The following is a 20694-nucleotide window of genomic DNA, read 5'->3' as shown; positions in this document are numbered from 1 at the left end:
AAATCTTATCTTGCTGGTTAATACTACATATATCTCACCAACAGTTTCGGGGTTGAAGGCCCAATCTGCATCAAATTATTAAGAGTTTTTATCTGTTGTGATGTCAAAATGTTACTTTGCCCCCTGAGCATTTTGGAATGCTCTTACAAACTCATTGCGGTTAAGACTTAGGATGTTAGGATAAGCCATAAAAACTTGTAAAATAAATAATACAATAAGTGGGCCTTTTAAAACTATAAGAGGTAATCTGTGTTATTCTCTTAACTTTAACAATTGCTCGTTGGAAATAAAAATGTGTTGTTTGCATGAATCAAAATGAAATATTCCCCTCATGGCTATTTGCATGTAATTGACCGATTTAGTCCACATGGCGTACTTTATATGTGATCCCATATTCTGGCACCTGTGTCAGAATTCATTTATATTTTTTCTTGTTAGAATTATGTACTTGGATGATAGAAAAAAAATAAAAACATTATATTGATTTCTAAAGTATTGGTGTTTGCGTCAGGATGAGAAATACAGAGTATGTGTGTATTGGCTCTTTGTTTATGCAACAGGGTTAGGATCAACAGAACGTTTGTTGTAAGTTGCCACCATTCCGCTTGAAGTGAAAATTCCTTCTTCATGAATGAGATGTATGCTGTGAGAAAGGCCTCACTGACGTCTGCAATCAAAACGTCTTGACCAATGAGTTTTCACTGACGTTTGGGGGGATCTTTTAACTGTCTTTGGACACGTTTCTGACATTTACAATCCTGAGATTTCTTACATTTCCCAAAAAAGTAATCCCACTGGAAAAATAAGATCAGCTAGACGATGTGTAATGGCTTGTTGCCAAGTCAGAGTGAAAAAAAGTCTGCTAAACTAGATTTATATAATAAATATTGATAAAATCCATCTGGCACGCACATATTTCTGGACAAAAAAATCCCTATACAAGTCACGGATCGCACATTCAACAACGAACGGACTGGAGTATTCAACTTTTTGCCTGTGATTGTTATCTTATGCTTAGGTAAGCCACTAACGCCAGCAACTATGCGGCGTAAGGGTTTATTTCAGTGTGCTTTAGTTTATATTCTTGAGTCAACAGTGCATTCAAACATTCTGCTTCAGTCGATCGTGTTGTGTCCAGTTAAAGACCCGACGCTGTGGTTTTTCAGTTCATTGTGGTCTATATTGACAAGTCTAGTGACCATCGTTGCACACTACCTTTCAAGGTGCTTTGTGGGAAATCTTGAGTGCACTTGCAGGACACTTGCATGGCGTGAGCCCCAAACAATGCCCTATGTAGGGAATAGTGTGGACATTCGGACGCAGGTGATTTTAAGCCTGCAACTGGCCTGACAGTGTTCACTATTTACAAACAACACTGACCATCTACTCTGGTACTATCGTGAAAGAACAGAGAAGAACTTGAACTCGTCACTACGACATCTTGCATTACCACTCAATGGCTTTTGTGAGCTCTTAAAATGACCAGGCTCGTTGCGCCGTGCCTCTGTGTCACTCTTGAGCGTATCTCTGCAGTCGTAGTTGGAGACACAGCGAAGCCCTGTCGTGTCCAGGATTACGCAGACACAGATAGTGGAGCTCTTTCAGCTGTGGGGGAACCAGCCTCCAGGCCCTTTGTGCGAGAGCGATGAGATCATTACAGGCCATGGGGGATGGAGTACAGGGATTGTGCTGCTTAAACAGATAAATCTCCTCACATCATCCCTCTTAACCACCTTTGCTCGGCTAAAATTAAATTTGGCAGAAAGGAAAGGCGTTTTTCAAAAGCTTGGCCGGTGCACAAGCATTTTGTTCTGGCACTGTTCAACCAGTAAGACCTCCCCATTTCCATTTGTGACTACTCATGCTCCTCGGGCCAGCACTCGCCCCATTCAGCAAGACATTCCAGAAAGTTGGCCGTAAGGAATGGAAGTGACCAGATTTCCGTTGAACCGTTGATTCGATTTTAGTGTCTTATCTCGCACCAAACACCTGTCGCTCGGTCGTGTAGCTTTCCAGGGCAACCCCCAAAATGGTTAATGTATTCCTATTGTAATTGTATTGGCCAAACAAAAAAGGGCATTGTCTGAAAAGATAGTGATACCTCTTCCAAGTCTATGACCGGCCGCGTAAGATCAGTTTCACGCACCTGTTTAGTTTTGGTTTCTAGTTTGTAGTTTGGGCTTTTTTTGTCCTCAGGGTTATACAAACTGACTGTAGCATTATTAAATGTGTTTATGTGTTCACGTTTGATCATATTTTCTGTCCCGTGGCTCTGACAAAGTGTTTAACTGACACTGCTGTCGGCCCTCAGGAGTAAAGAACAGGTTTCTGGTGGACAGGGAGGGGCAGTGCCTTACGAGGCGGCCCGTCTCATGTTACAAGGCTTCATACAGTGGAAATTTAATGGGACACTTTGTCTGCTGGGTTACAGTTTGACCCCACCAGGTCGCGGGACTTGCTTTCATGCAGCCACACGTGTAAGTTATTCCTCACTCACATTAACACGCTTTTAGTCCTGTGCGCTGTCAACGCCGCCACCATTTACCGATGCAATGCTTGACTTTTTTTTACCAGGCAGAAATGGAGATATAAAGGAGGCATTATTTTGTCAATGTTGAGTTTGTTGCTTTGTCTGTTGTCTGCCAGTGGCCACAGTATAACGTCAGCAATTATGATGAGTCAAAGATGTCGATTGTTTTTCTTTTTAGGAAAGGAAATGGTTTGCTTAGTATGCTTTGCCTTTTCAGAGGATCTTCCGCCGTACTCCAAAGATGGTACTTCCAAGATAATGTGTTCTTTTTATCTGCAAGAGATAAATACTTGATTTTAGATCAGATCATTTAGTCAATACCAGGCAGATTTGTAGATGTGTTTTGGCCTATTATGTGCATATATGTGTGTATAGACTGTATACCGGTTTAAAAACTATAACTTGCTGACTGAGCATGCCAAGGTGTTGTCCTATTGCATGTCGGAAAAAATAACTCTATATCGCTTCATTCAAATTTGTGCCTGAATGCTTGCATGCTTTACTTGATGGACATTTAAAATTGTTTAGAAAATATGCATTTCTCTCCTGCTAATACATATCTAAAAGGGCAAGTTTGTTTTGTCACACTGCTCATGCCAGCGTCACTAAACTCTCCAGGCCCAGATCAGATTTCCATGGCTAGTGTAACACACTGCACATTTCCAGCTCAGCACATGACATTGTTGCGGCTCCGTTTCCATAGCAGCCCAAGTGTTTCTGTCACAGAAAGATAGATTTGTGCCGAGGCAAAAAGGACAAGCCACAAAAGCTTTTCAGTGTCGCAGACTCGCAGGTGGTGTCAATATGTGCTTTGGCCTTGTATGGTTGAAAATATAACGGCAGAATGTACTACCTTAAGGTTTAATTTCAGTTCATATGTTGCCAGTTTTATTGATATTTTTTTATATCTTTGTACAGGTAGTATTATTTTATATTTCAAACTGGATACAGGATGGACTCAACAGTTGAAATTTTAAATCTATTATTATTTTTTCTATCTATTATTTTAACTGTGCATTTATTTTTCTTTCTTTCTTTTTTTTTGCTGTTAACTGTGCATTTAATTAAAAAATAAATAAATTACAGCGTAAAGGAAGCAGAGGTTTGGTTTGTGACTCTAGCAGGTGCTGTGTGTGGTTATGTTTGTTTCAACGATAACAGAAAGTGTGACCTTAATGTGAATGTGTGAGTTCAGCTTGTGTTTAAAGACCAGCACACCTCTTTATCTTGGCAAGAAGTTATGTTTTATTATATTGTGAAAGACCGGATACAAGTCATGGGTATACATTAATTTAATCAGAATCTCTTCTAGTTTGCGTAATCATGAAGTAGAGAGCAAGTCTAGCGAGCAAGTCTAGCGAGCAAGTCTAGCGAGCAAGTCTAGCGAGCAAGTATAAGTATAAGAGAGCAAGTATAAGTATAAGAGAGCAAGTATAAGTATAAGAGAGCAAGTATAAGTATAAGAGAGCAAGTATAAGTATAAGAGAGCAAGTATAAGTATAAGAGAGCAAGTATAAGTATAAGAGAGCAAGTATAAGTATAAGAGAGCAAGTATAAGTATAAGAGAGCAAGTATAAGTATAAGAGAGCAAGTATAAGTATAAGAGAGCAAGTATAAGTGAGCAAGTATAAGTATAAGAGAGCAAGTATAAGTGTAATGTGGAATCCTTATTTGCAGCTAGAGTTTAACCAATGAGTTTCCTATGACGGTTTGGTCTTTTGCAGAAAACCTGTCAGGAGCAGGTGCTCTGCAGGCTGCAAGTATTTCTGACATACATCAACGATAAATGTCACATTTTTATTTCTGTACACTCACTGTATTTCTGCAGTACCCTTAAGTCCTCAGAAAGCATCCAGCTTTTCAAATAAAATGTTAAGACAATTTTACAGAAAATATACAAGGTAAGATCCAACTAGAGCTGTGCAATCCTTTGAATTCTAATCTAGATGGAGATTCAGTCATTGCTAATCGTCAATCAATAATCAGCTTTGGTCTTTATGATCGAGGGATCTACAGCCAATCATCCATCAGTAAAGGCATGTGGTCAAAGGTCAGATTTTAGAGGAATACAAATTGACAATGGAATGTTTTTTGTTTTATTTATTTTTGGTCATATTGTCCAGTCAAAATCCCTTTCTCTCTCTTTCAACAGGTCTAAACCAGTTCTTAACCAATTCAAAACCAACCAGGTCCCATTCCGCTTCACACGAGTGCTGGGAACCCCTTGAGGAAACTTTTGTTTCATCCTTGGCCCCAGCACCACATCTTGAGAAGCACTCGTAAAATGCTGCCTCTATTTACAGTCCTGGAATCTCCCCCTTCTCAGTGGGAACACATTTTAACAGTCCATGATTTTCTAAAGCAGAAGTATTTGGAAAGCAGCGTTTTGCACTTCAATGGTGTTTCTAGAGAGGCGCAGCCATGGATACACTTGAGTAAATCTCTCTTAATGCGGCATCTGTTTTTTTCTACCGTTCCTGCTTCAAATCATCATAAAATAAGATGCTGAAGTCAGACAGGGCTGGCACACTGTTCGAGGCTTCATTGTGTTGAGACAAAACTGCGTCTGGAAACTATTTTGACCAATTATGTTTTCTCACTCTCACTAACAAATATTGGATCTAAATAATATTTCCCAAACTTCTGGCCGCACTTGCAATATTGTTGCATTTTATTCATCACTAGCATCACTTAACTGGTTAAAAGTAGGCTAAGCGTTGTGGTTGTGGTTGTGGTTGTGGTGGTGGTTGTTGTAGTGTTAGTTGTTTTTGTTGTTGCTGCACAAACATTTGTTAAAGTTACTGTAAGTAAAGTTTGTTTTACTTTCATGTAAGTAAAGTTTGTTTTGCCTCAGGACAGATCTATTGTAAAAGCAGCTCTTGAGTTCAAAATAAGACCACTGCGTGCTGTCGTTAGCATACTGTCGTTAGCATACTAGTTGTTGGTGGCAGTGGACTCTAAACCCCATTCACACATGTAGCCTAACCTGGGAATTTACATGTGTAAATAAAGCCGGAGCTGATTTCCCTAAATTTTTTTGATCCGGTCATTTCCCTGGTACACAGGGACTAACACAGGGAAAGTGAATGTGAATAAAACCAGAAAATTGCCAGTATGTGCAAATGTGCAAATTTGTATTCAGAAACAAATGCCGGGTTAAGTGTGAACAGAGTCGACCCGGCAATGTTCTGGGACTGAGGCATGTGTGAATGGGGGTCTGTGCAGAGTGTAAGAAATAATTGGACCCTTGCGTTTTAAAGGAATTCAATCAGACAGTAATCAAGTAGGGTAGCCTATGCACTTTGCCTTTCACTTTTTGTATGTATTATGATGATGATTTTTTTGTATTTTATATCCTTGCGAGATAAAGCATATCCAGCCAAAGATGGTGCAACTGCAGGTTTGGCTCCTCTACCTTCAACAACGCAAAATGTGCTGATTGTGAAAAGGCCACAACTGTAAGATTTTGAAACACAACTTGAGACACTGCAGCCTAAATTAAGAAATGATGTTGGTACTTTTTATTGGGACTCTTTGCAACAACGTTATGCGAGCAAGCAAGTGATTCTAATTGAGTTTCCCTGCGTCATAAAGTTTATCCAAATCCAATTGAACTTAATAGAATCTTATAACAAACATAAACTGTTTAGTGGCCTTTAAATCAAATCTGACATGTCCAGAAAGGCACTACCAGTCAAAGTAAATTACTCTAATGTTATTGTCCCATTACACACTGTAATACTTGGTACAGAGTGTATAAATTATTCTATATAAGTGAGTCAGTGGTCAGTATTCCTCTGCGTCATCAATCCCATAGCCGGCCGGCTACTGAGTGCGGTGTTCAAAGTCTTTTTGTTTCCCCTTTTGCAGAGGCTGAGTCATCCACCACTTGGAAAAAATGAACTTCCCGTGCAGGTCCCAGCCGCCTGTGAAGAGGATGTGACATTGATGCAACAACTTTAATATTTTAACGTGTTCCGTTCCAGGATACGTCTGCCACACAGTTTCACCCATTTTGAAAAGATTTGGGCAAAGATTCACCACAATAAATGAACTTTTTGAATCTCTTTTTGAATCTTTCTGAACTACCGGTAATTTGAAAAATAACATTGTAGGTTTACCGATATATGCTACTCATAGTTCTTAAGACTCATGATTAATCAACTTCCTATCCATTTGGGTTTGGTTTAGTATTTTCTTTGGATCACCATAGCAAATTATTTAGTTTTTTAAATAATGTTTGACACAACCTTTCTTACTTTAAAAAAAATATATATATATTTTGTTGCCTGTAGGCTTTACCGACAACAGGAAAGTACAGAGTGAAATGGGGGATGAGAGGGAAGGGGGACATGCAGTAAATTGTTGGAGACGGTAATCGAACTAACAGTAGCTTGACATATGTGTGCTGTGCCTTAACCACTCGACCACCGGGCAACACTTGATACAACCTTTCAATCTCTACTTTGTAATGACCCTTTTACCATTTTTATTACATAAACCAATTTTTGCACTTTTTAGCACATTGGCAATTGGTCTTACATCTTCAACATGAGCACATAACCACTTGACTGAAATTAATATGACATTTAGCTTTATTTTCAGTGTGAAGAGGACAAAGCACAGGGTGAAACAGCTTTTTCATGGATTTGCATTGAAACACATACATTTTCTGCATTTCAAATCATATCATTTGGGGAAAATGTATCAAAATATATCAAAAAATATCGGCAGAGCTCACCATTTGGGGGTAATACAGCATTACTTTGGCCACTATTAGTTTGATTAAAGCTGATTGGTTCAAGTGAATTCAACTCTTCTCTTGGTTATAATCATACTGAATAGGCATAGTTAGTATTCATTCAGACTACTCTGGCCCGACAAATGGTTTTATTTTAAGTTGTCCCAGAAGCTTTCTGTCACTTTGCATATTTTGCAGTATCTGAGCTCCATTAGCCTCAATGCCTCTCATGTTTTACAGACAGACCAGACTTGATTTATTCTCACAAGACATTCAAGGCATCCAAACATTCCTATGAGCTCTTTCTCTCTCTCTCTGTCTCTCTCAGCTTTATCTCCACATGTTTTTAGCTGCAAAGTGATCTACAATGACCGTGTGTTTGTTCATGTCAAGACATCCTCTTTCGCTCCCTGCGTTTGTTCGCTTCTTTGTTGAGTGGCGGTCTTGTTAAAGGATCCCTTCAGTGCCCAAGCTTCAGTATTATTTAGCATTCAGCCTGCAAGCGTAGTCCATCCTCTTTCCAGGAGAGAATGCTGGGGCTTTGGTCTTCTTCTTGTCATGCAGCTTAATCAGGCCTAGGGAAAAGTACTAACCCATTTCTTTTAAAGATGGCTCCATAGGACTGTGAGAATGTTTAAACAGTTTGAGATGCATTTCTGTGGGATACAAAACAGAATTTTCATGGCTGCAATGGTTTGCAAATGTTTTGATAAACTTTCTTTTCAAAAGGCCCAAGCATTGTGCGTCATTATTTTCTGTACTCTTACATTTCCTCGTTTTTGCAGTAACACAAGTATTGACTTTGATTTACTTTAATTCTTCTATTTAAGTATCTTGCTTTTGTGACGTGAGCTGTTCGAAAAGATAATTTTACAGATTTTTATAAGGGTAAGATTATAGGTTATGGGTAAACCAGGTGCTTTTCTTGGATCTAGACCTGGGTACTCACAATACTACAGAAGTTAAAACATGCTAATGAGATCCCAGGCACTGTGATTGTTGTTTATTTTTTTATTTTAATGCCATAAAGATGATTGCTTAAATCACAACTCCTTTCTCTTGTCAGGATATCCAGCCATGATTGAGGACAAGGGCCACCGCGTCACCGACTACTTTGTGGTGGCCGGACTCACGGACAAGTCCACTCCTTTAGAGCAGGACCTGTCTGAGGCCAAGTCCACAGGGCCCAAAGCTCCCATCACAGACCTGGCTGTGATCAACCGCTCGGCAGGTAAGGATGACACAATGAAACGGTTAGAGCGCAAAGGAAAGGAATTAAATAATAGAGTCAATAGCCAATATTTGACAGAAAAGTGATATTTTATTCGATAATTAATTATGGGATATATGTATATACATTTTTTTTCACACCAATTATCGCGGGCCTGCCCTCCGCTACTTGCCTGGATTCGAATATGGCCCTCGGAGGAAAATAATTGCCCACCCCTGATCTATATATATATATATATATATATATATATATATATATATATATATATATATATATATATATATATATATATATATATATATATATATATATATATATATATATATATATATATATATATATATATATATATATATATATATATATATATATATATATATATATATATCTCAGGTTGTGCCCTACTCTTGCTAAAATTTGAAATTGTGACTAAGGATGTCACGCTATAAATATTTAAGATTTATTGTGAGAAAAAACATCACGATTTTGTTGTTATTCACAATTGTTGGCGTTTTGACAACTGTGAAATCCTTAATTCACTTTCATTCACAAGTCTAGCTTTATTAACATCAAACTTTCTGAATGCAAGAGTATTGACATCGTCACATAAACAGCCAGATAAAAAATGTTTTTTTTTAGCTCTAACTATTATATTGAGACCTGAATAATCATGATTAACAACTAACCAAATAATCGTGACATCCCTAATCGTAACTTGGATAGGTTTATGGAAAAATCATAAATCCCAATTATTCTGGTAATGATTGAAATCTCAATTATTTGCTCCAGGTTTTGACGGGCATAAAAGTTACTGTTCATAGAAAGTATTTGATATGATTATCTTGTGTTTTTGAGAGGACTGTAATTTGTAATTGTGATTGAAATGTTCATCAACTGGCCCGTGGTGACTTTCTCACAGGAGAGACGGTCCCTGAAGGCTTCACCTGCATCGACAGCACATACAGCGGTCAGCCGGCTAACCTGAACCATGGCAGCCTTAAGAGCCCCGAGCTGTTCCTCTGCTACAGGAGGAGCCGAGGCAAACCCCCTCTCATCGACATAGGGTGAGTCTTTTTCAAACTGCTCTTAGTTTACCAGGTTTGCAGAATATAGACCTTTTTGAAGATTATTGTCAGTGGTCCCCAAACTACGGTCCGCGGGCCACATCCGGTCCGCTGGGCCTTTCAATCCAGCCCGCCAAGCTTATCCAAGTTATATTTAAAAAAAAATAAATAAATAAAATAAAATAAAAGTAGATGGAATGAAAAAGAAAGGAAGGGAAATGATGAGAGAGAAATGAGGACATGCAGCAAATGTCGGAGTCAGGATTCAAACTCGCGATACTGTGGCTGGCCGTTCATTTTACCTTTCGCCTGTAATGCCCACTTTTCCCCAAGAGATGCCACTGTTCCCTCTAAGCTGTGCGCCTGCGCAGCTGCGCACTGCTCGCACATAGTGCGCTGCTCACACATAATGCGTGCACAAGAAAATCTATGGCGCGCAGAAAATAAAATTCACCACAAACGGCTACCGGGGCCAATAAAGCAGGAAGCGCAAGTGTTTGACACCCTGAAGAAGACTCTTGTGGACTGTAGACGACTCTTGTGGACTGTAGAAGACTCTTGTGGACAGTAGAAGACTCTTGTGGACAGTAGAAGACTCTTGTGGACAGTAGAAGACTCTTGTGGACAGTAGAAGACTCTTGTGGACAGTAGAAGACAGTAGATAATTAATCATTATTTAATGCATTTGGAAAACAATTTGTACATTGAGCCTTGCATTTGTTGCTTTTTTACAAGTTACAGGTCAAATCTTGCATGTAATTTATAGTAATTCATGAGTTCACACAAACACACCATATTTTCCTGGCCCGGCCCCTCGGCCAAATTTTAGAACCCAATGTGGCCCTCGAGTCAAAAAGTTTGGGGACCACTGATTATTGTGATCAATGATATGTAAATGAAGACACTTGCATTAGAGTGGGGTTTATAATTTGGATATTACTGTTAAGATTAAGCACAAAGATGATGCAAGCGCACATTTAAGTACAATTTAAAATAACATCACCAGCCAATGAACAGATTAGTATTTTTTTTCCCCCAGCTACTGTTCAATATGGATTGTTTTTGGGCGTCATTGGCATAACATACATTGTTCATGCACGATGTAGCTTTTAGCAATGAAACAAACTGCGGAATACATGCTTGCAATGCTTTAAATTCATGTCGACCTTGTGTAAACACAGTGCAAACACTCTGCACTCTGAAATGACATGTAGAATATGTTGACACTGAACACACTAAAAAGAATGCACCTCAGGCTGCCCCAAATAAATTGTATGTTTGCTGTAACCCGACCCAACATTTTTCAAGTCGGTCGGTCGGTAGGTAAATTCTTTTTTTTTTTACATTGAAGGCAAAAAAATATCCAAATCCAAATTGTCGCAATTTTTGGATTCTGGCAGTGGCCCGCCAGGGGTCAGGCTTCAACAGTCATTGACGGAAATCTCCCGATTTTAAGATATTTCAATCGAAAAATCAAAAATCAATCTTTTGTACGCCGTTATCCTTTATTTTGGTAGCGGATGTGAGCGGGGGGAACATGCGAGGGGCACGGCCGCCGCCATGTTTGTTGTGTCCCAGAATGCAAAGCGCAGGTCAAATTTGATATGAAATCGACACCATGATGGTGAACGACGTGAGAGGGGGCAACACTAGTGGCGCCGTCAATGACCAACCAACAAAAAAATGGTTCAACCCTTCATGGTCTGTTCAATACATGAATATGTGGAGGACCGAAAGTGTAGACGGTCGGTGAGATATAAGACAAATACAAAAATTTGGCGTCATTTTGACAAAATGCTGATATTTTTTTTCAGTCTGCTATTTTTTTACCGGGTCGGTCGGGTCACGGCAAACAGCCTCACCTGTCTATGTACTTGAATAGATTTTGCTGAATATGAGGTTGATTTTGACTTGATTTTCGGTACATGATTGACCTTCTGTGGTTCTTGACCAATCAGCTGTGTTTATTTTTGCGTCTCTTAACCGTTTAAACAGGAAATACGACAGCGCAGTATCATTCACCTGCGGCCACCACGCCTACTGCTGCTCCTTATGCTGTTTGACCTGTAAAATGCTTCTCAAAGAGCTCTTAGCAAATAGTGGTTGTGAATTTTCATCAAGATTTGGAAAAGAATAAACCTTTTAGACCTTTTTAAAATCTACAAATGCCATTAAAGTTATGTTATTCACTTAAGTAAAGTGAAAATAGACTATTGCTTTTAATTATTGCTTATGTTAGATTCCAGTGAAAAGGTCAAGCGAAAGGATTTTAAATAATCTTTACAAAATTGTGACAGTCATGGAATGAGATGTAAGTCTTGTGGGGTGTTGCTAGTCTGTAGTGTTGAGTTCTAAAGAAGAAGAAGAAGCAGTGGTGAATCAGCAACGTTTGTATGAAGGAGCAACTGCTGGCTTCTGGACAGTCATGATAACACGTTGTGAAATGTGTGTTATTGCCACTGAAAATAAACACTGAACTTGTAGTACTAAAGTAGAATAATTCCAGAAGACTTTTCTAGCTGAACCATTGTAAAAAAAAGAGACAAGAAACACTTAGTAGTTAGGTATACGGCTGCTCAATATTAGAAAATATAGCAATATGGTGGTTAATTCCTGTGATATTTTAATATACTTTTTGAAACTGTTTTCAATTTACTACTTGGATTCAAAACAGACGCATTTACAAATTTAGGGAAATTATTAACAAAATATGCCTCTTTTTTTTTTTTAAACACACATTTTCAATAAAAAACAGTAATTTTCTGTCAGATGAAGGATCATGTTACTATTTAGTCTGTTGTGATATCGATTGTTGCCTCAGCCTATATTGCTATATCAATGCTTTTGTGATAAATTGTACAACCGTAGCTAGTTAGTATCCATAATGAGTCATTGATTATTCAACCCCCCACAGCTCAAATCTGTCGACAATAATAAGGAAATTGTCCCCAAAGAAATCCTCACACAATAGTTTATGGCCCAAATAATATTGTTCTTTTGTTATTTATAGAGAAAAAAGTTGATGTTGCGTCTGAGTTTCAAAGGGGTGCAAAGATGATACTCTTCCATTAAGTGTCATTATTTAACACGCCTGAAATGAAGGTGAAAACACTCTTATATGAGGTTGCTTTGCATCCTTTTGCACCCTTTTGCACCCTTTTGCACCCTTTTGCACCCCTGTAGACCCGGGTCTGATGGTAACGACCACTACACACCACTGGCACACGTCAGGATTTAAAAGTCTCTCAGAATACAAGTTGCATTCGTTTGTCGTCATTTTTTTGTCTTTGTTTTTGCTGCTTTGTGCTCCTCTCAGTTTAGGGAAGGGGTGTCAAAGAAATTGATACAATACCGAGATAGACGATAGTAATACAATAGACAATTAATTGAAAAGATTAATTATTATAATATTATAAATTAATTGAAAAGAAGAAATTATTGAAGACAGAAAAGTTGTACATTCCTCAGTAGTTTTAGATTAGTCTCCTTTTGACCTTTAGTATAATTGCTTCGCTGGTGGTGCAGAGGATAAATGCATAGGTCTCTACCCCCTCTTTTCAATGTCAATCATCTTGGTGCAATATGCTCTGTCCATATAACAGCTGTAAATAAGAGTGTTACTATTGTTATTTATTATTTTTTTATGAAGAGTTTTATAAGTGCTTTTATACGTTATCTGTTTTTTATTATTTACTTCTGTACCTACTTTGTGTGGCAACACTGGAATGTCCCCATTGTGGGACAAATAAAGGCTTATCTTATATTTCCCCCTTTCATGCTGCGACTGTCCTGTCTGATAAAGCTATCAGACTGAAAACAGTTCTTTACAAACTAAAAAACATATATTATTATTTTCCATTGTATTAAAAGCATCATAATAATCTTTGAGACATCTATCTGTATAGTAGTTAGTAGTTAGTAGTTTCAGCATTGGACTCCCTCTCCTTTTTTGGCATTTTATTTCCTAGTTCACTGTTTACAATTTCACTACATCTGCCCATTTCCACCTGCTTACTTTTTGACATCAATGCCATTCCTGTGTTAAAGTTACTGAGTGGAGGAAAACCAAATGAAATGGAATAGACTTGGCTGCGTAGCTCTTCTGGGCATAAACAGAAGATCAAATGTCTAGTTTCCTCTAGAGGTTATGCAATGGGCCGATCACACTCACTGATGTGTGGTGGGGAGAAGAGAGGCATGCTGGGAATTGTTTGGTCAAAATTTCTAATAACTGTTGTACTAATAAATTCGCAGAACTGGTCAGATGAAACAATATTGCCCAACGCAATAATAATGTGTACAAAGTTTTAGACTACATTATTAATTACACGTAAGATATACAATGTGGCCAAAGCCCTCTAAAACAACCACAACACAAAATGACTGTGTATAAATGTAAAAAACTGTTGCATAATGTTTATAAATGTATTAATATTACATGGAAATTCCCTTCCCAATGATCTGGGTTTGTGTTTGGCCCCAAGAGTATACACGTGTGGTTTGTATATCGGTGTATGTGCTGGGATACATTGTAGTTGTGCCTTGTTTACCGAGGCTCACTGTGCTCAAACTAACGTGTCTTCCTCTCCATTTGCTGATCTCTTTTCCTCCTGCTCCATCCTGTTCCCTCAAAATAATTAATTTATTTTCGTGCTGCTGCAGAGGCAAAACAATCATTTTTAGATACCGTAATTGCCAAGACTGCGTACTTATCTTGGTAATGAAAACTAACACTAGCCAGTTAAATGCAGGTTTTTATTTTGACACTATTGCATTCAGTCCTCATAGAGATTGTGATTGAACTAATGTTACACCGATGGAGATATTGGCATGTTAAATAATAAACTTGTCGTTCATTCAAAAATATTCAACACTACAGTTGAGACTGGGTAATTAATCAAAAGATCGACAGCTTGAGATCGAGTCACGTGATATCGACAATTATTTTGCGTGGGTTTCTGAATCAAGAGGCCACAGTCGATCCTCTGTCAGTAAAAACATGTGGTTTTGTGCAGAGGTCAGACTTTTGGAGGAAGAAATTTGAATATTATTTGTGTTAAATGGCACAGATTAAAAGTCTGTATAGTTTATGTTCATGAAATCATTGCTAAAAGTCATGTTTACTTTACCGAGATCAATCAATATGAGAAAAGAAGAAATATTATTTTCTTTCCCATAGCTCCAGCTCTAACTACAGTGTTGCAGTTGTGATCCAGCAGCTTACTTGGTTGTTCCACATATTTTCTTGGCCAATGTATCTCTATTGACATTTGGTACATAACATAATAAGTAACATAGTTTTGGAATTTCAGTCCCAAGCTCTAGAACCACTTTCACAGCTAAATTCCATGCATATTTATTTTATATTGTTTTGTAAGTAAATTTTCAAACAGAATCATTTTTTACCTACACATAACTCTATAGCTTAAAGTGTATATCTCAGAACAACTGATACACCAAGCATTGATACTACAATTGTGGCAAATGAATATCCCAATTGTGTTCTGACTGTTGAAAAAGGGTTAGTCTAGTCAGAAAATGATGCACTGCAGTTCTTCAGTCATACGTCTCCAACAGTTTTTAAATATGGCTTTTGAAACGTCTTGAAGTAGAGCAGGTTGTAATAAAAGCTCCGGCCCCCCGTCTTGGTGCTATGATGGAGCTTGTTGAGGGCCCTCTCTGATTGCTCACCTGATTTTAAGCCATATTTCACGCTGAGATGAAAACAACAGCCCTGGATATGAAAGTCTACTCTATTCAAGTCCTAACACATGCAACATATTTCTGATTTTTCCATGGACCGTCAGGGCGGTGAATGACTCAGCTAAGTCTGTGTCACATTAAGACTAGTTTATATAAGACGTAAAAAATGACCTTGTATAGAGGCCAGAGCTGGTTATAAAGTGGCCACACACTGCTTTTCACTGTGGCGCTGGAGAAACAGAAATCAAATGCATGATATCCGAGGAGGGCCTACAACCAAGATCACAATTTAGATTTTTATCACAAATATTGCCTTAAGATTTAATTAAAGTTATCTGCCTCTTTTGTCTAAATCCAAAGGTGCGCTGATGTAATCTTCTCACAGGAACGCTATTCTTTCTGCACTATTTCATTGGAGTTTAACAAAAAAGCCTTCAGTAGTAGGCAGTGTTTTCCATTAATTGAGAAGATGACAGTGGTCCCACATAATCTGATTTTATCCCAGTAGATAAAAGGTAATTTTGCAATGTGTATAAAAGCAGTACCATAATAACATGCTTACTCTGAAATTGTTTGTCTGTGCATTGGTTTAAAAGTAGTCATGGTGTGGAGCTGTCAAAACATCTCAAACCTATTACGTATTTCTATGTTTTGACCTTGTATCTGACCTAAAGTGCACTGACAAGATCACAAGAGTACACGCATGTTTACGCAGCAAACGGCTAGTAAACCATGTATTTATCAGTGAAAGGCAGCGAAAGTAGTGTTAATGACAATGGCATTAGTGTTACAACTCGGCGGTGCAATTACTTACTGCAAATACTTAATTCACAGTACTTTTAACGGATCGTGAAGTACGGATCGTGAAGTACAATCTTTATGACTCCTGTGTTGAAGCTTGTCACTGTTGCATCATCACAGTGAGAGGCTTTTGGCAGCTATGAGACGGCTAAAGCTAGTCATTTTTTATGGCGAGTTTTTCCACAGCTCTGTTATAAATCTTTGTACTTCTGTCAAATATTATTGTTTATTTTGCTAAATGAATACCTTGTCTTTATTATCGGTGAGCCATGTTTCATAAATCCAGTTAGTCAAGCCGTCCCCAACGATGGAGGAATGTTGTGGATCAGTAATTTCATCTAAAGGAGCAGCTTTCTAAATAAATATGGAACTTTGTGCACTCTGATCCGAAGAGGATTTATTCAAACTCAGAGGAAAATGTGCTTCTCGTATTCCTCAAACTAATAACTTCATATTGAAAATGACTTCCGAATGGGAGATGAAACGTCTCAATTTCAAAAACAATATCCAGATGACTTCATAGAAACCTTTCCCCTCATGCTTCTTATTTTCTTTTAATTATCTTGAGTAGTAATTAAACTACAGCTGTTAAAAAAACACTTACACTGCATTTAATCATGGTCATGATCCAACCTGTAGAGATGGTTGTATTGTGATTCAGAACTTTTTATTAAAGCAGCTTTATTAAAAAAAAAACATATGCCATCTACTTTTCCTCACCGAGTGGTCTTATTGGATAGCTTTTGAGTGTCGAATTCAACCAATTCAACCAATCACAGTGAAACGTGGACACTCAGTCAGAAGAGACAAAAAGCTTTAGTTCTTCTTAAATATAATTCACAGCTACTTAGAGTTCTTTAATCAAAACCATGAAGTAACCCCACCTGGTGTCAAGATACCAACATTTCAAACTCTATTTTGATAGCAAGAAAAAGGTTATATACTAGATACCAATTTCGGTACCACAATGATAATTGAAAAACAATTTTTAGACGTAGAATGTAATTTTCAACTCTAAATAATTGTACTTTATTTATGCTTCCATGTCGTCTTATATTAGTTCTGCTCAAGCTCAAGCTCATTCTAAAACTGTTCAGAAAAAATCTAATTTTGTCCTGTTTGTGTGCTTTTATTTTAGTACTTGCTAAATGCTGCTCAATGAGTATCTAATTTTAGTATAGAATAGTGTCTGATATTCGATACTTTTGACAACCCTCGCAAAACCCTAGAACCGTATTTTCCGCACTATAACGCGCACTGGATTATAAGGCGCATTAAGCGAAACAAAATGTGTACCACACAAAATCGCTTCGAGGTCAGTAAGTACAAGCAAAATTAATTGATATATATGCCGCACTAGATTCTAAGGCGTCGTTTTTTGAGAAAATTCAAGGCTTTTAAGTGCGCCTTATTGTGTGGAAAATACGGTATGTTGAGATCCTTTCTTTTTGGCCTAAACCTGTTCGTGTAATGCCATTTTTTCAGGAAACTAATCAAGTGTGGCCCTTTTCTTCATCAGGGTGCTCTATGAAGGCAAAGAGCGTCTGATCCAAGGCTGCGAGGTGATCCAGGCCACACCGTACGGACGCTGCGCTAACGTAAACAACAGCTCGGCCACGTCACAGCGAATCTTCATCACGTTCCGCCGCGCCCCACCCGTCCAGCCCCAAAACTCCCTCGCCGTGACCGACATCTGCATCATAGTCACCAGCAAAGGAGAGACGCCGCCCCATACCTTCTGCAAAGTGGATAAGAACCTCAACTGTGGCATGGTCAGCAGTCGGAGTCATTTGCATCAATATTTAATCAAAAGAGAAAGAGCATGACGTCTTAAATTGTGTTTCTTCTTCTTCTTCTTCTTCCAGTGGGGCTCCAATGTGTTCCTTTGTTACAAGAAGTCCGTTTCCTCGGCCAATTCGATCAGTTTTAAAGCAGGTGAGTACAAGCAATTAAACACATTTAACAGTGAAAATTATATACTGTATTTTCCGGACTATGAATCGCACCAGCCAAAAAATGCATAATAGAGAAGAAAAAACATATGTAAGTTGCACTGGAGTATGAAATGCGGTTTCAAGTGTAAAAATAACAAATAATATCGCATATAAGTCGCTTTGGAGTATAAGTAGATAAGTATAAATATAAGTATAAGTCGCACCCCGGCCAAAACTATGAAAAAAGGTACGATATTATAAGGATGCATAGTACTACTGTATACCAGTGTCTATATTTGTTAACATAGTAACCGCCACAAAACCGCTACAAAAGTGTAGTTTAGTATAGTGTAGTATTATTCCTTTACTCTGACTATCTTGCCTCTACATAAAGTGTTCATATTTCAAGACTTTTATTCTGTTGCTTTATTGTTGTCACCAGTTATACAATTCACTTGTGTCCTTGATGAAGGTTACACTAATGAAATACATTCCAACTAGGAAAGTATATTTGTTCACAAACTGTTGAAACTACATTTATAGAAAATAGTCTGTTTTAGAGAATTACAGAATTCAGAAGTTGAAAGTTTACATGGTTTGTCCATTTTTGTTTTTAACCAGTTAATCTATTCTTCATCTTCATCTATTTATTTATTTATTTTTACAAACAACATACTCAATATTCAAAGTTTGCATATCTTCAAAACAGCATTCACAATATTATAAATTTCATATATTGTCCACTTCAACCAACAACTATATTTACTCATTATATCATATTTACTGTTGACAATTTAATGTAGATGAATCAATTAACTGATACAGAATCAAATGCATGTTGTGTTTATGATGTTGCTTTTTTGACTTTTACATTTCAAAGCTTAACCAATGATAGTGCAACAGATTGTCGTTTCTCATTAAAATTGACATTTGGAGCACATTTCCCCTGTCGCTCGGCCTTTGAAACCTGTATTGTGTAATGCGCGCTCAGTCAGAGTCATACAAACGCGTGTACACAAACACCCGCCTCTAGCCTTTCCCCGGGTTTATCTCGACGCTGCCCTTTTTCCTGCAAAGCAACCGTTTATTCATCTGAGGCTACGGGCGCTTCCTGTCACGCCTCTTACTCGTGCTTGTACAGACTTGTGTGATGCACTGAGAAACAATTTAGCACTTTGTTAGTCAAAATGTAATGAATGAGATTCTTACCCAACGATATGGGTGTCAAAGATTATTCGTGGATCTATTAATTACAATGAAAAGGGACTTTGTTAGATTTAAGATTCTAGGATTTTTTGTTAGTAATATGAATGTTTCAGAGCTATTGCAAGACTATGTGTTTTTTTATGTTGAAATTTAAATTAAATTAAAATTATTTCGTTTTAAATTTTATATATTTTAATTTTTTTAATCATTATTATGGTATCGAGCCTTTTCCTAAGCGTCAGAATTGAGCTTGAAATATTGGTACGCGACTGCAACAACACTGTTACTATAGCAATGGCTTGACTGTTTTGCTTTATTTATTTTGTTTTATTTATTCAGTATTTTCCAGGAAGGTCAATTGAGAGCACATTCTCATTTAGGTCTTGGAGTGTTTGAAAGTATTCTGTGCATCGGTTTCAGAAAAAGAAAAGGGAAAAAAATACCGTTGCCACATGTTTGATTTTGAACTTTATTTAACCAGGATTTTTTATTTTTTATTTTAAAAAACCTCTTGCAAGCGCGTCCTGCCCAAGAAGTAGCAGCACAAATGCATAACCATAACATACATAATTTCACAAATATATCACAGTCAAAAAGTCTTAAATTAATCATTTGCAACTTGATAGCTTTGTTTTGTTTTCATTTAAAGTAATTTGAGTTTAAGAATTAGAGTTTTCATTCATTTATCTGTGAACTAGTGAATCTTGTTTGTTTGTGTTCATTACTTATTTTATGTAGCCTCTCTTAAAATGTTCATACTTTTGCACTGAAGTATTTTCCGCCAAAGCTCCATTGTCAATAAAACCGTCTCTGTTGCTTGGTTTGAAGGGCTGATCTTCCGCTATCCTGAGGAAGACTACGAATCGTTCCCTTTGTCGGAGTCGGTTCCTCTCTTCTGTTTGCCGATGGGCGCCAAGATCGAGTGTTGGGCTCCAAACACACGGGACCCGCTCCCTGTTTTCTCTACTTTTGTTTTGACCAATTCCTCTGGTGAAAAGGTAAATCAGATTTGAAACCGATTTTATTTTGTCCATAATTATATTCTGTGCACTAGCAGCACACAATATAGACTAAAAATGAATATCTCAACATTTTAAGAGTATCCAGATAATTATATGGCAATCCAACAGAAATGTGTTTGTCATGTGTTAGTTTTAAGTATCAGACATTAAAAAAAAGGTAAAAATTTGTTACATTTGTGTAAAAATACCTTCTAAAGTTAAGAAATACCACTTAATACATTTATTTGGATGTTTACAGCATATTTTTCCTCTGTTTTCTTCTTTAATGAGCTATTTTTTTCAGAATTTTTTATTATAAAATGTAAACTTGATATTGAAATTCAGCATATCGTCAAAACAACATTCTTCTGATTTTTATAACTCTGATACTCTGGCCACCTCTACTGAAAACCCTTTTGATTTCTTGTGATTTCGCACATTTGAGGGTTGGATGACGTCAGGAGAAAACAAAATGGCTACTAC

General features: G+C 37.6%; 2 protein-coding genes across 3 annotated transcripts in view; both read left to right on the top strand.

Moving 5' to 3' along the window:
* LOC140372174 (leucine-rich repeat LGI family member 2-like) overlaps positions 1–20694 on the top strand; it is a 481342-nt gene that overhangs the window by 46620 nt on the left and 414028 nt on the right. The gene's annotated exons all lie outside the window — the stretch shown is intronic.
* dennd4c (DENN/MADD domain containing 4C) overlaps positions 1–20694 on the top strand; it is a 43118-nt gene that overhangs the window by 7502 nt on the left and 14922 nt on the right. For both annotated transcript variants that reach the window (XM_072459295.1, XM_072459294.1), the window contains exons 2-6: positions 8338–8502; positions 9422–9566; positions 17590–17842; positions 17936–18005; positions 20039–20208. In XM_072459295.1, coding sequence (XP_072315396.1) covers positions 8349–8502; positions 9422–9566; positions 17590–17842; positions 17936–18005; positions 20039–20208 — 792 coding nt within the window. In that variant the 5' untranslated portion in view covers positions 8338–8348. The remainder of the gene's footprint in view (positions 1–8337; positions 8503–9421; positions 9567–17589; positions 17843–17935; positions 18006–20038; positions 20209–20694) is intronic.

Source organism: Eucyclogobius newberryi, unplaced genomic scaffold (genome assembly GCF_026437365.1).
Source record: "Eucyclogobius newberryi isolate DKJ021-1_F unplaced genomic scaffold, fEucNew1.0.hap1 SCAF_22, whole genome shotgun sequence".
Taxonomy (NCBI): Eukaryota; Metazoa; Chordata; class Actinopteri; order Gobiiformes; family Gobiidae; genus Eucyclogobius; species Eucyclogobius newberryi.
Note: the sequence above shows the minus strand (reverse complement) of the source record. Positions and strands in the feature narration are given on the sequence as shown.